Source organism: Protobothrops mucrosquamatus, unplaced genomic scaffold (assembly GCF_001527695.2).
Source record: "Protobothrops mucrosquamatus isolate PMUCROS unplaced genomic scaffold, P.Mucros_1.0 scaffold52, whole genome shotgun sequence".
Classification (NCBI taxonomy): domain Eukaryota; kingdom Metazoa; phylum Chordata; class Lepidosauria; order Squamata; family Viperidae; genus Protobothrops; species Protobothrops mucrosquamatus.
In genome coordinates this window covers 1,130,913-1,145,238 of record NW_015386433.1, presented here as the reverse complement: position 1 = coordinate 1,145,238, position 14,326 = coordinate 1,130,913, and the positions used below count along the sequence as shown (strand labels likewise).

The window sequence follows — 14,326 nt, the reverse complement described above, 5'->3', positions numbered from 1 at the left end:
CCCCTGTAAAACCAGATTAAAAAACCGAATATTAGAAGCTGTGTCTCTATTTAAAATTATTTTTAAAATCACCCTAAATAAAATCCTCCCTAGGTCAGGCCCGCTTGCTGGAAAAGCCATGTCTTGAGGGCACGGCGGAAGGTAAGGAGATCCGGAATCGTCCGGATCTCGGGGGGTAGTTCGTTCCAGAGGGTGGGTGGTTGAGTTAGTGTGAAATACAGTGTTAGACTAAAGCGTGAAGCTTAACAGATGGCTTGTGTTTTTGTTAATCTGTTTCTCAGACTTATAATGATAATGGAATGAGTAGAAATTTATACCCTATATTCTGAGATAATTTGGAGAAAACAGATAAAAATAAATGATTATTTCTTCTGAAATAACTATATTGCAGACAAATTCTTTAGAAGATGAGCAAGATAAACTATGTGAATATATAAGTAAATAAAAAATAATTATATAAAAGACAACAGTTTAGCAGGATAGTTCTGATTAAGAGGCTTTATTAATTGGAAGAATAAAATTCATATTTAAAAGCATTATCTCATGTTTAATTTACCATAAGCTGCCCCTCACCAATGAGAAACTGAACAATTATTTTCACATTTTGATAACATATATTCATCTTTATCCTTCGTGTTATCATCAAACTTAACACTTTTGTAGTTGGTCATGTCAAGAAAGAGAGATTATAGGTCGAAACAGGCTTCCATATATTTTCTTAATCAGAAACTGAACATATAGTAAATAGATCTAGAGTCTAGACATACCAATCCAATTAATAATGCATAATAGTTTGTTTCTCATAAGTGCTACAATTTCTGGAATATAAACCACTTCAGAGCATTTTAAACTGGAAACAAAAAATTAATACTATTGAGATACATTCTTACACTCAATAAATATAGGATTACCAGATCAGTACATTGCAAAAATCTCAATGAACAGCAAATAGCAAATAATGAGTTTTTCTGTATTTCTTTCCTGCCATCTAATGGTCACTACATTGTAATTTTGTGTTTGTGTGAAGGATGAGAACAGAATCATGGTGGATCAACAGGTTTTTCTAAAATGTTTTGATCGGATGTCAAAGGAACTAATAACATTGTTTTTGGCAACTCTTCATTCTGAATAACATAGTTTTCTTCCTACAGAGCTTTATAAGATGCATGGGTTAGAGGAGTATTTAAATAACTTGAAATATTAAAACCAACTATTTTCACTTCCTTTCCTAAGCATTGACAAACAAGCTCAGGTATTGCCCATTTGCCTCTTTCAAAAATTGGGAGTTTCCCTGGGCTGTACAGTTCTCTGGTCTTTAAATGTCAGGTTTAAAAGAGTTAAGTTGTGATTATTGTCCAGGACTTGGCATAAAAATAGATGAAAAATAGATGTTATATGACTGAAGTATAAGCAAAACTAAAATGACTACGCCAACATGATGAGTCAGGAGAAAAGTTTGGGCAACTAGACCAGTCTTTCTTAAATACTTAATTAGAAAGCTATAAATTATCGAGCTAGTGCTCAATCATACTGGGGTTAATAATAGACGAGCACATGATAAGCCAAGCTATAGGCAGAAAAGAAGGCTATGCTGTGGAAATTCCATAGTGTCTTTTCATAGTGGAGCTATGGTGTTCAGTCAGTGAAATTGACAATGATAGCCCTAAATGTTGCCCAGAGACTTTGGATTTCTTTCTTCCTGAACAATGCATTTACGAAAGAACATTTTCTAATTATGCTGGGAGCAGGTATTTATATTTGTAGAATGTGACATGTTTTATTTCCTAAATATACACCCAAAATTAAGGCACAGATCTCAATAATAGTTGTTTTTAATCTCCTTTGCAATCATAGACTCAAAACTGATAAATAATATGCAACTATGATATGCTTTCCATGGTTCAGTTTTGTAGCTATTCATTCTTCCATTTGTTGTAATCCCAGCCCAAAAACCAACCTGTGAATGTTGGCGGTTCAAAACCTTGTTTTACAATAACAATTGGAGTCCTTTTATCTCTTCCAGAAGGATCAGTCTCAATGTAGTTTTTGGCTGAAATACATGAATATGCAAAGTAATACTGTAATAACATATCAGAGCAAAATAGTCTTCTATTTTTAGCTAATTTCTAAATCACTTTATTTAATTTCTACATCATTCTTCCCCTTAAGAAACTCCTAGAGCCCAAAAGAAGTATGAGAAATCTAGCATAAAGCTATTCTAACAAAATCATTAATGTTTGAAAATAAGGGTTGTTGGGTTTTTTTTGTTTTTTTTTAAAGTTCATTAGATAAATAATCAGCAAAACTAAAACAGAATGCTGAAGGAGTAATTGTTTTCCCATACACATAAATCTTGAATTGTTTACAATAAAGAGAGCATTCTGGGGATCAGCCAGACATCTGAAGAAAGAGTCCCATAACTGGACACTATCACTGAGATGTTCCTACAAACAGAGCCAAATATACCAGTGGAACCAGAAAGAGGACCTCCCAGCTGATTTTAGAGCACAAGCTGGGTGGTGTTGAATGAAATGATTTTTTTTAATATATCTAAGTCAAACTGCTGTTATTATGTATATTACATTTTAAGAGAATTATCTATGATAAGCCGATCCTTTTTATAATTTAAAATTATCTAATTTTATTATCAGTAACTGAACATTCTGACACAGCAGTTCAAAATATAACATTATTTTTTATATTGTCTATGCAAATAATACATTCAACTAAAACTAAGCAAAATGCACAACAGTTTTACGCAGCCTACTCTTTCTCTTATATTGCATTAACCCCTCTTAACAAAGAATGGGCTATCTATGACTGGGCTGATGGATAAGTTACTGTACACACACACTCTCTCTCTCCCTCTCTCTCCCTATCGATAGATAGATAAATAGATAGATAGATAGATAGATAGGGAGAGAGAGAGAGAGAGAGAGAGAGAGAGAGAGAGAGAGAGAGAGACTTGCTCCTATTGTTCATTTTAACTGTTATACTTTCAGTTGTATATATTAAAGTTCTAAGGGATTGTGAGACAATTGTCATATTAAAAGTGTTCCACAAATCAGAAGACAAATATGCATGGCATTTGCAAATACACAGTGGACTCTTTTGTCTCTTATTAGCAGGTAAAAAAGAATAGGAGTGTAATGGTGTAATGTTTGCCAGTTTTATATAAATTGTTAACATTTTGAAATATACCATTTTGTATTGCAGTGAATTGATGTAAGAAAGCTAATATGGTATAGTTAGAGATACTAGGCTACAAACCAGGAGACCATGAGTTCTAGTTCTGCCTTAGGCATAAAAACAGATGGATGATCTTCAGCCAAATACTCTCAATCATGGAAAGAAATCAATGGCAAACCACTTCTAACAATGTTGCCAAGGAAGTACATCCCACTTAATGAATGTTACTAGAGTCAAGACTAACTTGAAGGCATACATACACAGACATGCACACAAAGATAAAAAGAAGATCACTGCCTTGCTAATGACAGCTTAGAGAATAGCAGCTTGAAACAAGTAGCGATGAGAGGCTGAAAATATCTTAAAGTGGGGATTAACATCATGCTAAGCTAAAGTGTGATTGGCTTATTTGTGGTAATATGTGATCTCAACCAATATAGTTAATTTATGGGTCAGTGTGTTATTCAAATCTAGAACACTGAGTTAACCCAGTACAGGTAATCCTCTGTTAATGATGGTAATTGGACCAGAATTTCAGTTGCTAAATGATGCAGTCATAAGTGTGACATCATGTAATCATGTTGTTTAGCAACAGCAATCTCAACACCCCCATTGCAGCAAAGTCAATAGGGAAACTGTCAGGAAGTTGCAAGTCCCAGGCAGCTCACAAGCAAGTTGGCAGGCAGGTAAGGGACTGCTGCAGTCCAGCACAAATGCAGCTGCTGCTGGGGACAGGATGGCATGCAAGGAACCTTACGTTCTGCTGCCGTCATCTGACCTTTGCCGTCATCTTGCTCCTGCTTCTGACGATACATGCCTAGTCTGGCCTTTCAAAAAGCAGCTGCTGGATGTATATGGCATACCCAGATCTCACTTTCTCCAAATTATGTGTAGCCTTCTTGTAAGATTTTGGAAGGATTCAAAGCCTGGTGAAAAGGCCACACACAATTTGAACAAGCTTGGGGGAAAAGGCCTCATATCATTAGCAGGTGCCTTGCAAAGAGTCAGCCTGGGAATACCTCATTAGTAGCAAGACAGTAAAAGTGCAGGGCCAGCAAGGGTGGAAAAGTGCAGGACACCCCAGAGGGCAGAGAAGTATGGGGGGAGGGACAGAGGGAGAGGAGTTGAAGAACCCCTGCAGTTGTAAGTGCAGCTGGACTGTGCCAAATGCATGAATTTGGGTCACATAACCATAGGAGTGCTGCAGTGGCTGCAACAACCATTTATTCAGCACCACTGTAACCTCAATCACTGAAGGAATAATTGTTACGTGAGAACTTCCTCTATGGTTCAGTAAATTGTAAACCAGCATGTTGCATAAACATAGTTTAAAGGTCTCAACAGTCAAGAGAAATTGATTCTAACAAATGTCAAGATATTCAGAGTAACAGCCAAAAAAACCCTAAAATAATTTATTATAACTACAAAATGTAAGATCAAACAATGAACCAATTAACCAGTGATGTAAAGAGAACTTGCAGTTAAAAGACATCACAAACACAAGCAAAACACAAGCAAAGCATCCTTACACAAACCTTATCTTTCAATACCTGTTTTCTTATTATTAAAAAGCAGTTTCTATTAAACTGCTATTTATTATCTATTAATATCTATTAATAATAAATCTATTATTTATCTATTAAACTGCTATTTAAACTGCTATTCTATTTTCCAAAGCGCCTGAAGGCAGGACAAGAAGCAACGGGTGGAAACTAATCAAAGAGATAGGCAACCTAGAACTAAGGAGAAACTTCCCGACAGTTAGAACAATTAGCCAGTGGAACAACCTGCCTCCAGAAGCGGTAAATGCTCCAACACTGGAAGTTTTTAAGAAGAAACTGGACAGCCATTTGTCCGAAACGGTATAGGGTTACCTGCCTGAGCAGGGGGTTGGACTTGATGACCTCCAAGGTCCCTTCCAACTTTTTTTATATTATTATTATTATTATTATTATTATTATTATTATTATTATTATTATTATTATTATTATTATTATTATTATTATACCATATATTTTGAAGGGCATCATCATCTCAGCCTCTCGCAGAAAAAAACTGATTAACTGTAGGTTTTTCAGAGTATAGTAACAGTTGTATACAGCTGTAGCATATCTACCAAACAGGTGTTTAAAACACTGCTACCATTTGGAAAACACCTGGGATACCATATTTGGAATGCAAATTTAAACAACCTTTAGATGGCAGCAAACAGGAAGAGAAAGCTATAGTGCTTTGCTACCATATCTTTGGAGCACATATTAGATAGGCATTAAAAAATAGAATTACTGATTTGCAAAACTGATTAAATTTATCTAATGAACAACTGAAAAAAATATGTAACAGAGAACTATGGTAAAGGATAATGATGGTGACTGTACAAATAAATGTGTACTCTTCAAAAGAAGCAACTGCTATTTACAAAAATAGTTGGTTTGTCTTACTCATCTTCTACCGTCTTCTGTCTTCTAGGAATAAGTATAGCTGAATTAGCAATGTACTTGAAAAAATTATCTTATTGAAAACCTTTCTTGAGCTTAATAATCTTCTGAATTATTTGCTTTCAATTGTTACATTGACAGGGAATTATAGGTGCACATCTGAAGGGAAACACTGAACTTAAAATATGAGCATCCTGCAAATTAATCAACTATTTGGTTTTTTTTCCTTACCAGATTTAACTGATTCAGCACGTTCGGTTTCGTTAGCATCTTTGCCAATCCAGACAAATACCTTGGCATAACAAGGAAGAGAAAACCCCCCCGATATATTAGCTTTTGAAATGGAGTTTGGAAATCACTTTACAGATTAAAGACAGGAAACTTGTGTCCCGTTTTAAGCATTTTTTCTCATTTACTAAAAGACTACAGGTTGTACTAAACTTACTACCAATTGGGACCGGAATTGCCATTGCTAAATGAGGCAGTCATCAAATAAGTTATGCTTGATTTTATTACTTTTTTGCCATAGTCATTAAGTGAATTATCATAGTTATTAAGTAAATCACGGTCATTAAACGGATTCAACTTTCCCATTGACTTTACTTGTCAGAAGTCAGCTGGAAAGTTTTCAAATAGCGATCACATTACTCTGGGATGCTGCAACCATCATAAATATTTGCAAGTTGTAAAGCATCCAAATTTTGATTATGTGACCATGAGGAAGCTGTGATAGTCATAAAAGTGACAGCCAGTTATATTCATTTTTTTCAGTGATGTCATAATTCTGAATGATCACTAAACAAGTAGTCATAAGTTAAGGATTACTATACCTGCAAATGCATTCTCATGTTTTATTTTAGTATCAAATTGTACATTTAGCTTCATGCATGAAGCATTGTCTGTTTATTTTGCTATGCAAACATATTATTCCTTCTTACATTTGAAAACCAACTATTTATTTCACAACTCATAATACAGACATATTCATTCAAGTCCTTCACTTTCCAGGAAATACTTCTCCATTCTAAGAGTTTCCTTATTTACTTGATTAATATCATCTAATACAGGGGTGTCAAATTGCCGGCCTGCAGGCCGGATGCATCACGAGGAAACCGCGCCCACCCCATTGCCGGCAATGGGAAAAAAGTTCTGATACATTGCATGACGTCACGTGACATCATGAGTTTGACATATCTGATCTAATAGGTTTCTGCTGGGTAGCTTCCAAAAGGTTAAAAGTTGTAATAAAAAAATATTAAAACATGAACATACAAACCCACAATATATAAAACCATATAAAAGCAATTAGCATTAAAGCATTAAAGATTAAATTATAAAATTTATATAAAATATAAATAATTTTTAAAAAGTTTTCCTGTGCCAGCATTTTAAATAAGGATTTGCCATTGGCTAAACATAATGGAATTGAGTAATATCAAATAAATCTCCTGTCCCCAATTTGATTTCAGTATCTACTGCAAGTTTTCTTAAAAAGAAATCTCTCATCTTACATTTCTTCCTCAACCTCATTTTCACCACATGACATTTCCTCATATACTTAATAGTTTATTGCAATATTCTCTTAATCTCATCCATTTAAATAGTTCATTTTTATATTAAGTTTGTTGTGGTTAGGAATGAGCTTAGAATCAAATGGGTGAATATTATTTTCACTCTTTTTCTAGATTTTTTTTAAAAATGAACAAACGCAGCTATCTAAGAATAGAAAGCAAGCACTGTGAAGAATTGTTTCTAGAACTACCCATTTCCTCCTCTCCTTTTCTATTTGCTGGATACAGAAATTCAAAATTTTATTGCCTATCTTTACCTTAAATGACACAATTCATTCTATCATGCACACATTCTATATTTAGCTCTTGTATACTGTAGCTTCTGTCATACAGAATTCCTTTAGTAAGATAAGTATCTTACCTGATCCCAAGCATCTAACAACATGACATCATCCTCAGCCAAATCTTCCTGAGTGAATTCTCCAGGGACTTCTTCAATCTATAGGAAATAATATTTTACTAAATCATATATTTATCTTATTAAAAACACCCATGTTAAACTAAAATATCTCCTTATTAATTAGATAAGTTAACATCACATATTATTTTAAGATTGACAGAAGGTATATAATAACTAGAAAAAAAAGGAAAAAATAGATAAGACTGCAAAAGCTGAAAAAGTAGCATAGCTAGAAGGAGGCTGTGGTCATAGTCAAATGACATCAGCAATTCAGGTCAAGTAAGGGGAGAAAGTTGTCAAAAGCTAAGTATAATACTAATCAAACAATAGTTCATGTATCCTGCAAGAGGATATATGAATGAAAAGCAGTATACCAAAGTGGCTTAGCCAATACCCCACCATCTATAATTTCAGAGATTCATATGTGAACAATCCAAACATGTGATACACCTCTTCTTGGCCAGTCTAAACAGAGGACGATACATTAAATAAAAATATTCCAATGGCATTATAATTACAGGCTCCAGTGAACATATGTATACTCCAGATCTACTTTCATAAAAGATTTTAATACAGAATAAACAACCCAATAAAATTAATTGGGCACCAGCTTACTGTACTTAAAGAAAAAACGATTAATTAACAAATGTTCATGACAAAAACTTTTAGTAAAGAACATTATGTTTTTGTAAATGAGAACAGACGTGTGTGGGAATTTGTGTTGCACCTGTTATTTGACTCATGATTATAGTATTCACTTTTGATTAGTTACAATATAAGCCTACCATATGCAGAAACTGCTAAGATGTTCTCCTGCCCCATTTATATCATTAAGAGAATATTCTCATTAGATGTTACAATTCTTATCATTCTACTTTAAACAAAGTTCAAAATTAGAAATTTAAAGAGTATAGAACTGAAATCTAGGCTTGAAATTTCATTAGAAAATCAGAAATATTAACCTTTTATTTTGATAGATTGTGTGTGTACAGTAAGCCTCATTTGTTTTAAATTTTGTTCTGATCATTCTGGCCACATAAAAATATTCTAAAGGACTTGCACACTTTAAAATCATCTGCATTTGACTCAAGTTTTAGATGACAGAATTCTTAAAGAGTGCAATTGTTTTAGTATATTTCTAAAGTCATTTTATATAACTGTATCAAGAATACTAAAGCTAAACATCTGGCTTATATTTAGAATATTGCATATCTCTTTGATCAAGTTTAAATAAATGTACCATATAGTACTTAGTGAATGAAGTTTGAATTTCAACAGGAAGAAAACAAAAATTGAAAATTAATGAGTAGCGTACCAATATTATTCTATCATGAGCAAGGCAGCAACATCTGTGGGAAAGAATCAAAATAGGCAAGATGACAGTACAGCATTGCAATTGAAATCCTGCCTTTTTGAACATGAGATGTAACATTAATGCACATAGAAAAGGAAGAGGATTGTTCCCACCATCATTTTGCCTGGGGTACCCTCTCTTCCTCAAGTGCCTGAAGCTGCTGTGACAAGACCTAATATCTGAGTCTTTATAAAATGTTCCATTATATTTTATGCTCCTGCAAAAATATTTTTATTTATTTCGAACATATACAAATAGATTTGTTAAGCCCAAGAAATAAACAACCATAGTAAGCCAGAAAAATTGTGTTAAACTTACTATAAACCTGCCAGTTTTATTAGAACAACCATATAGACGAGGTGGATGATCTTCTGACTCAGTTTGCAAATGAGGTGATGATTGGTATTGTTTTTTTCCACCAAGTACAGTCCAAAATTCCTCTAAAAAGTAACCACACAAAAATTCTTTGGTGAATTACCCTGCAGGAATTAAATCTTAAGAGAGTATCTTCCTGGTTGCCATGTCATGCCGAGATTTATTTATTTTATTATTATTATTATTATTATTATTATTATTATTATTATTATTATTATTATTATTATTATTATTATTATTATTATTATTATTTGCACACTCACGGGGTTCATGACCTTCTTCAATTCTTGAAGTTTGACATTTTAGGATACCAGCTACATACTTTGCGCCTTTTTCTTCTTCCTTGCTAGCTCCTTTACCAATCCAGGTATACCCAGACTTAGTTGGCAATTTCAAAACAAAAACATCATTGGAATTCAATGAAATTGCATCAACATCAACCTGAGATAAAGAAAATATAGATTCATTTTTTTCTGTTTGCCCTCATTTCTGAATTTTATATTGTATGCCAAATTCATTTTTTTTCAAGCACTATATGCTTGAACTAAGGAGCTAAGTCTTTGAAATCAAACACTATGTAAGTGAAGCACAAATTATCAGTTATAATCTTAAGAATAATTAATCAGGAAAAAAGTTTACCATTCCACACAGAAAAAATAATCATAGAAATAAGAAAAGAAAACATAACATTCAATGTAACAAGCAAATCAGAAGTATTTCATGCACTTTAAATATATCAGTATTCTAACAATGGCATCTTTTGGGGTATTTGTGTTTAATTAGACTTTAATTAGAAGGTATTTGTGTTTAATTAGACTTGTCCTTAGTTTATCAGGTTGTAGTTTGGAGACAAGCTGGTGTTTACGGCACTGTAAATTAAAATATGAGTTGTGGTCTCACAGGCACAAGGAACATGGGGAGATCTTAAGCAAAGAATTGATTTTCTCAGCTACATTCATCTCAATTGTTTTGTTCAGTCATTTGTTTTGATTACCCAAAGTTTATTTTATTCCAGTTTTGTACTCATTTGCTATTTTTAAAGGTCTGTGCATTTTTAAAAAATATTTTCCCCAATGTTATTTCTTTTGTAAAATGATATTTTCTAATACAATTTTATGCATTATTTTTGTTGGCTGAAACTTCCCAAAATGTGTATTCAATATATGGATATTTGCTGACTGAATGCAGATGAGTTTAAACTGCAATTTTACTGGATTTACTGGAGTAGTTTATATCAGCAAAGAAGCATAAATACCAAAAGTACAAGTCTGAGACAGATCTGTACGAAAATGCCTGGCCCTCAGTCTGGATGCCAAGTAATTATCTGGTTACACAAAGAACAGATTTCTGAATGGGAATTTGTTACCTCTACGATCCTGGTGATGGCTCCAAGATTTCTGCGAATTTGGAACAAGCGGGTCGCAGCAGGGGGTACTTGGCCAGTTGCCTTGGAGGTCCCATCCTTGTAAACAATGAGTGGCCTATCTTTGAACAAACTCAACAAATGTGGAGGTTCCTTGCCTTGGCTCACTCTAATCTGCAGAATATTTTAATACAAAAGTGGAGGGACATTTTTGCAAGTCATATGGGCGAAAATCTATTGCCCAGTGCTAGCCTCAAAAATAGCTCTTCATTGCATTTTGGCAGGAATCATTTCTTGAATAATTTAAGCTTAAAATAAGATTTAAAAATGTAAGCTTTAAAATAAGATTGTAGCAGCATGTACTACAGTTATAGAACTTTAACTCTCTTCTCTCTCCCACCATAGCAACAGTATGACAGGCTTGCAACAATTTAAATATTCCCTTAAGTAAAATGGAGTGAGTGTATCTGTGTGTGATTCAGGAAGATTTGCATGTAAATTCAGAAGAAAGCAGGGGTGTTTACCACACATAGGAAAACCCTACATCTATTTCAAGAAACGTCTTTAACATTCTCTCAGCATTGTCTGTTCTTCAAACATTGCAAAAAATAATTTAAACAAATTGCCTTGCTAAAGACCTGAGACATTTTTTGAACCATTAGCAATATATATGAAGAGCAATGTACACTTTTCAATCCATATTATTAAAAATGTAGAAAACTGATTTGGCCAAAAAATTAGCGCAATAACAAAGAGCTTTGGAAAACTGGTTTCTAGATTATACTAAAATATTTATTTATTTCCTAAAAGATTACCTTTATCTGGCAGGGAAACTCTATTACTCTGTTCTGTTATTCTTTCTATGGTCATGTGTATCTATCCCATCAAGCCGAAAGAAAGTCCAGAATGGTTAGGATCTCCTGCCACGGGCAGGGGGTTGGACTAGAAGACTTCCAAGGTCCCTTCCAACCCTATTATTCTATGTTCTCTGTATATACTTAAAAATACTTGCATTGCTCTTTTTTTCCTTCAGAATTGTCTTTATGGCCAAGAAGTGTACAATCTAGCATTTGACATAGGAGAAACAGAAAGGCAGGCAGGAAGCAGTTTCTCTCAACTACAGGACTCTGTTCCTAGAATATATGGGTGCTTTCCAAGATATTACTCTTTTTTCAGGCTATTTGTGTACTGTATTTTTATATATCTGCTTGAATTCTTTTAAGTAACTTGGTTGGGTTATAATGCAGTTTCAAAAAGACAATTTGAAGCTGGCTAATTGTACCTTAAAGTAAGTCAGCTATGAGTGGAGGAAAAGAATGATAGGTAGAAACAACACAAGAGAAAAAAACTACCTCACAGGTTGAGGAAGGAGTGATATGTTTCACAGTCACTGAAGAGTATCAAGGCTTCTCTCAACAATCTACATTGGGTGGCAGTTTCCTGTGAGTGTTGCAAACTTTCAAGCAACATACACAATACCATACGGTATTATGGCTTACTAGGAATTTGATATATATATACTAATTCCTGGTTTCTACCAGGCTTCCATAAGTGAAGCTGTTTAAGCATAGTATATCTCCTCAGGGAGCTTGCCTTGGATTTGGTGTGGGAGGGGGACAGCCAAATAACTGAAATATGAATTGGAGAGAGAAGAGTGAGCACAGACGAGGTTTGATGTTTCTCTATATGCTACAAATGGCATTTCATCTTGCACAACAACACTAATCTCTCTCAAACAACCTTTTAAATACTGTTTTGACATTTGAGATCTCTACAATTTTATTCACACTTCTAGTGTGAGGTTTGCCTTCTCTTTTGTTGGTCCTCATATGGTTTAAGTACAGGGGTCTTCAAACTTGGCCCTTTTATGACTTGTGGACTTCAACTCCCAGAATTTCTTAGCCAGGCACACTGGCTGAGGAATTCTGGGAGTTGAAGTCCACAAGTCATAAAAGGGCCAAGTTTGAAGATCCTTGGTTTAGTATTACTATGGAATCATCCCCACTTGCATTTGCAAGACAAAAACATTCTTGTTCTATCATAGTTATAGTCCTAGCTGACTGTAAACACATGTATAATTACTTGATAATTATTATTGTTATGTTTTGCTGGTTTCTTAATTGTTATTATTTGGCCTTGTTTTAACTGGTTATTTTGTTGTATGTAATCCAGAATTTCACCATGGAGACATTTAACAATGCCTTTTGGAGATTCCCAGGAAAACACAGCACAATACTATTTAGAACTTAACATTTGGAGTTTTATATTTGTTGTAAAAATAGGCAACAGTGCCATCTGGTGACTGATAACCTAATAGCATTCTAGATTACCTAGTAAGGATTTTAAAAGATCTGTTCCTTTTCAAAATATAATTAGGACATAAAATAATAGAGTTGGAAGTTTTCTAGTCCAACCCCTTACTTGAGCAGGAGACTCTATACCATTTCAGATAAGTGGCTGTTCAGTCTTCTTAAAAGCATCCAGCAATGGGGCACCACAATTTCCACTAGTTAATTGTTCTCACTGTTAGAAAATTTCTCCTTGCTTCTAGATTGCATCTCTCCTTGATTGGTTTCCATCTATTGCTTCCTGTGCCTTCTGGTGCTTGGGAAAATAGGTTGACTGCCTCATCTTTCTGGTAGGCCCTCAAGTATTGGACACTGCCATCATGTCTCCCCTAGTTCTTCTTTTCATAGACCAGACATACCTAATTCCTGCAACCGTTCGTCATAGATATTATCCTCCAGACCCCTAATTGTTTCTTTAAGTGTAACAAAGTAAGGGGATACTTTTGTTCTCTGTAAGGAACAAGCAGCATTAAAAATATCTAAAAAAATACCTATGTAGACCAAAAATGAATTAATGATCTTACTGAAACTAATTAGAAAAATATGAACATATTTGGTATGTAATTTAAAAATAGTTTAAATTATATGCCAAATGCTGCTGCTTTACTTGTTATTTTTCTCATGTTTCCCCAAGTTTGCACCATTAAGATTTTCATATTTCCCAATAGAGTTCCAACCTGGACAGCGTGTCCATCAAGAGATCGATCAAGTTGGACAGTTAAGAATGCTGAATGAGTAAGCTCATCTTTAGTTGCATGAGCTCCTTGCCTGTGGACAGAAGAAATACAATTAAAGATTGTCTCATTTCAAACCAACCTCCCCCAAGGTTATATAAAGCATAACTCTGTTTTGAGTCAACAAGCATAAAGTAGTGGGGCTAGAATACATTTGGGGAAAAAATGAAATCACAGAAATACAAAACATATAAATAATCTTATAGATCATCAACAATTTAGAGGATTATTATCAAGGCAGACAGTAATATGTCTATAGTAACAAAAGGGATTCTGTTCCCTGTAGTAATAGAAGAGACACTGGGAAATCCTGAATTATGTCATAAAAGTATGCAGCTTGCTATACTATGATAATTTCTTTTTAGATCTCATTGCATTACAAATGTATTACACTTCACAGTTTGAGTGAGGAGATCAAAAGTCAAAGTACTGAGGCAGTGTATCGCCCATCTAAAACAATGTTAATCTTTACTGTAAGTGGAGTTATTCTGAGAACAAAACTAACAAGTTTTCTCTACTGTGGTTTTCAGCTGCTTGCCTCTCTTGCATAAACC

At 34.1% G+C, this 14,326-nt stretch overlaps 1 protein-coding gene across 1 annotated transcript in view; it reads right to left on the bottom strand.

Annotated features, from left to right (window-relative positions):
* Positions 1-470: 470 nt before the first annotated feature.
* SCIN (scinderin) overlaps positions 471-14,326 on the bottom strand; it is a 49,162-nt gene continuing 35,306 nt past the window's right edge. Inside the window, exons 10-16 of the mRNA XM_015811834.1 lie at positions 13,716-13,806; positions 10,694-10,864; positions 9,591-9,768; positions 9,271-9,392; positions 7,560-7,637; positions 5,859-5,919; positions 471-2,050 (exon numbers count right to left, since the gene is read on the bottom strand). Of these exons, the coding sequence (XP_015667320.1) occupies positions 1,914-2,050; positions 5,859-5,919; positions 7,560-7,637; positions 9,271-9,392; positions 9,591-9,768; positions 10,694-10,864; positions 13,716-13,806 (838 nt within the window). The 3' untranslated portion in view covers positions 471-1,913. The remainder of the gene's footprint in view (positions 2,051-5,858; positions 5,920-7,559; positions 7,638-9,270; positions 9,393-9,590; positions 9,769-10,693; positions 10,865-13,715; positions 13,807-14,326) is intronic.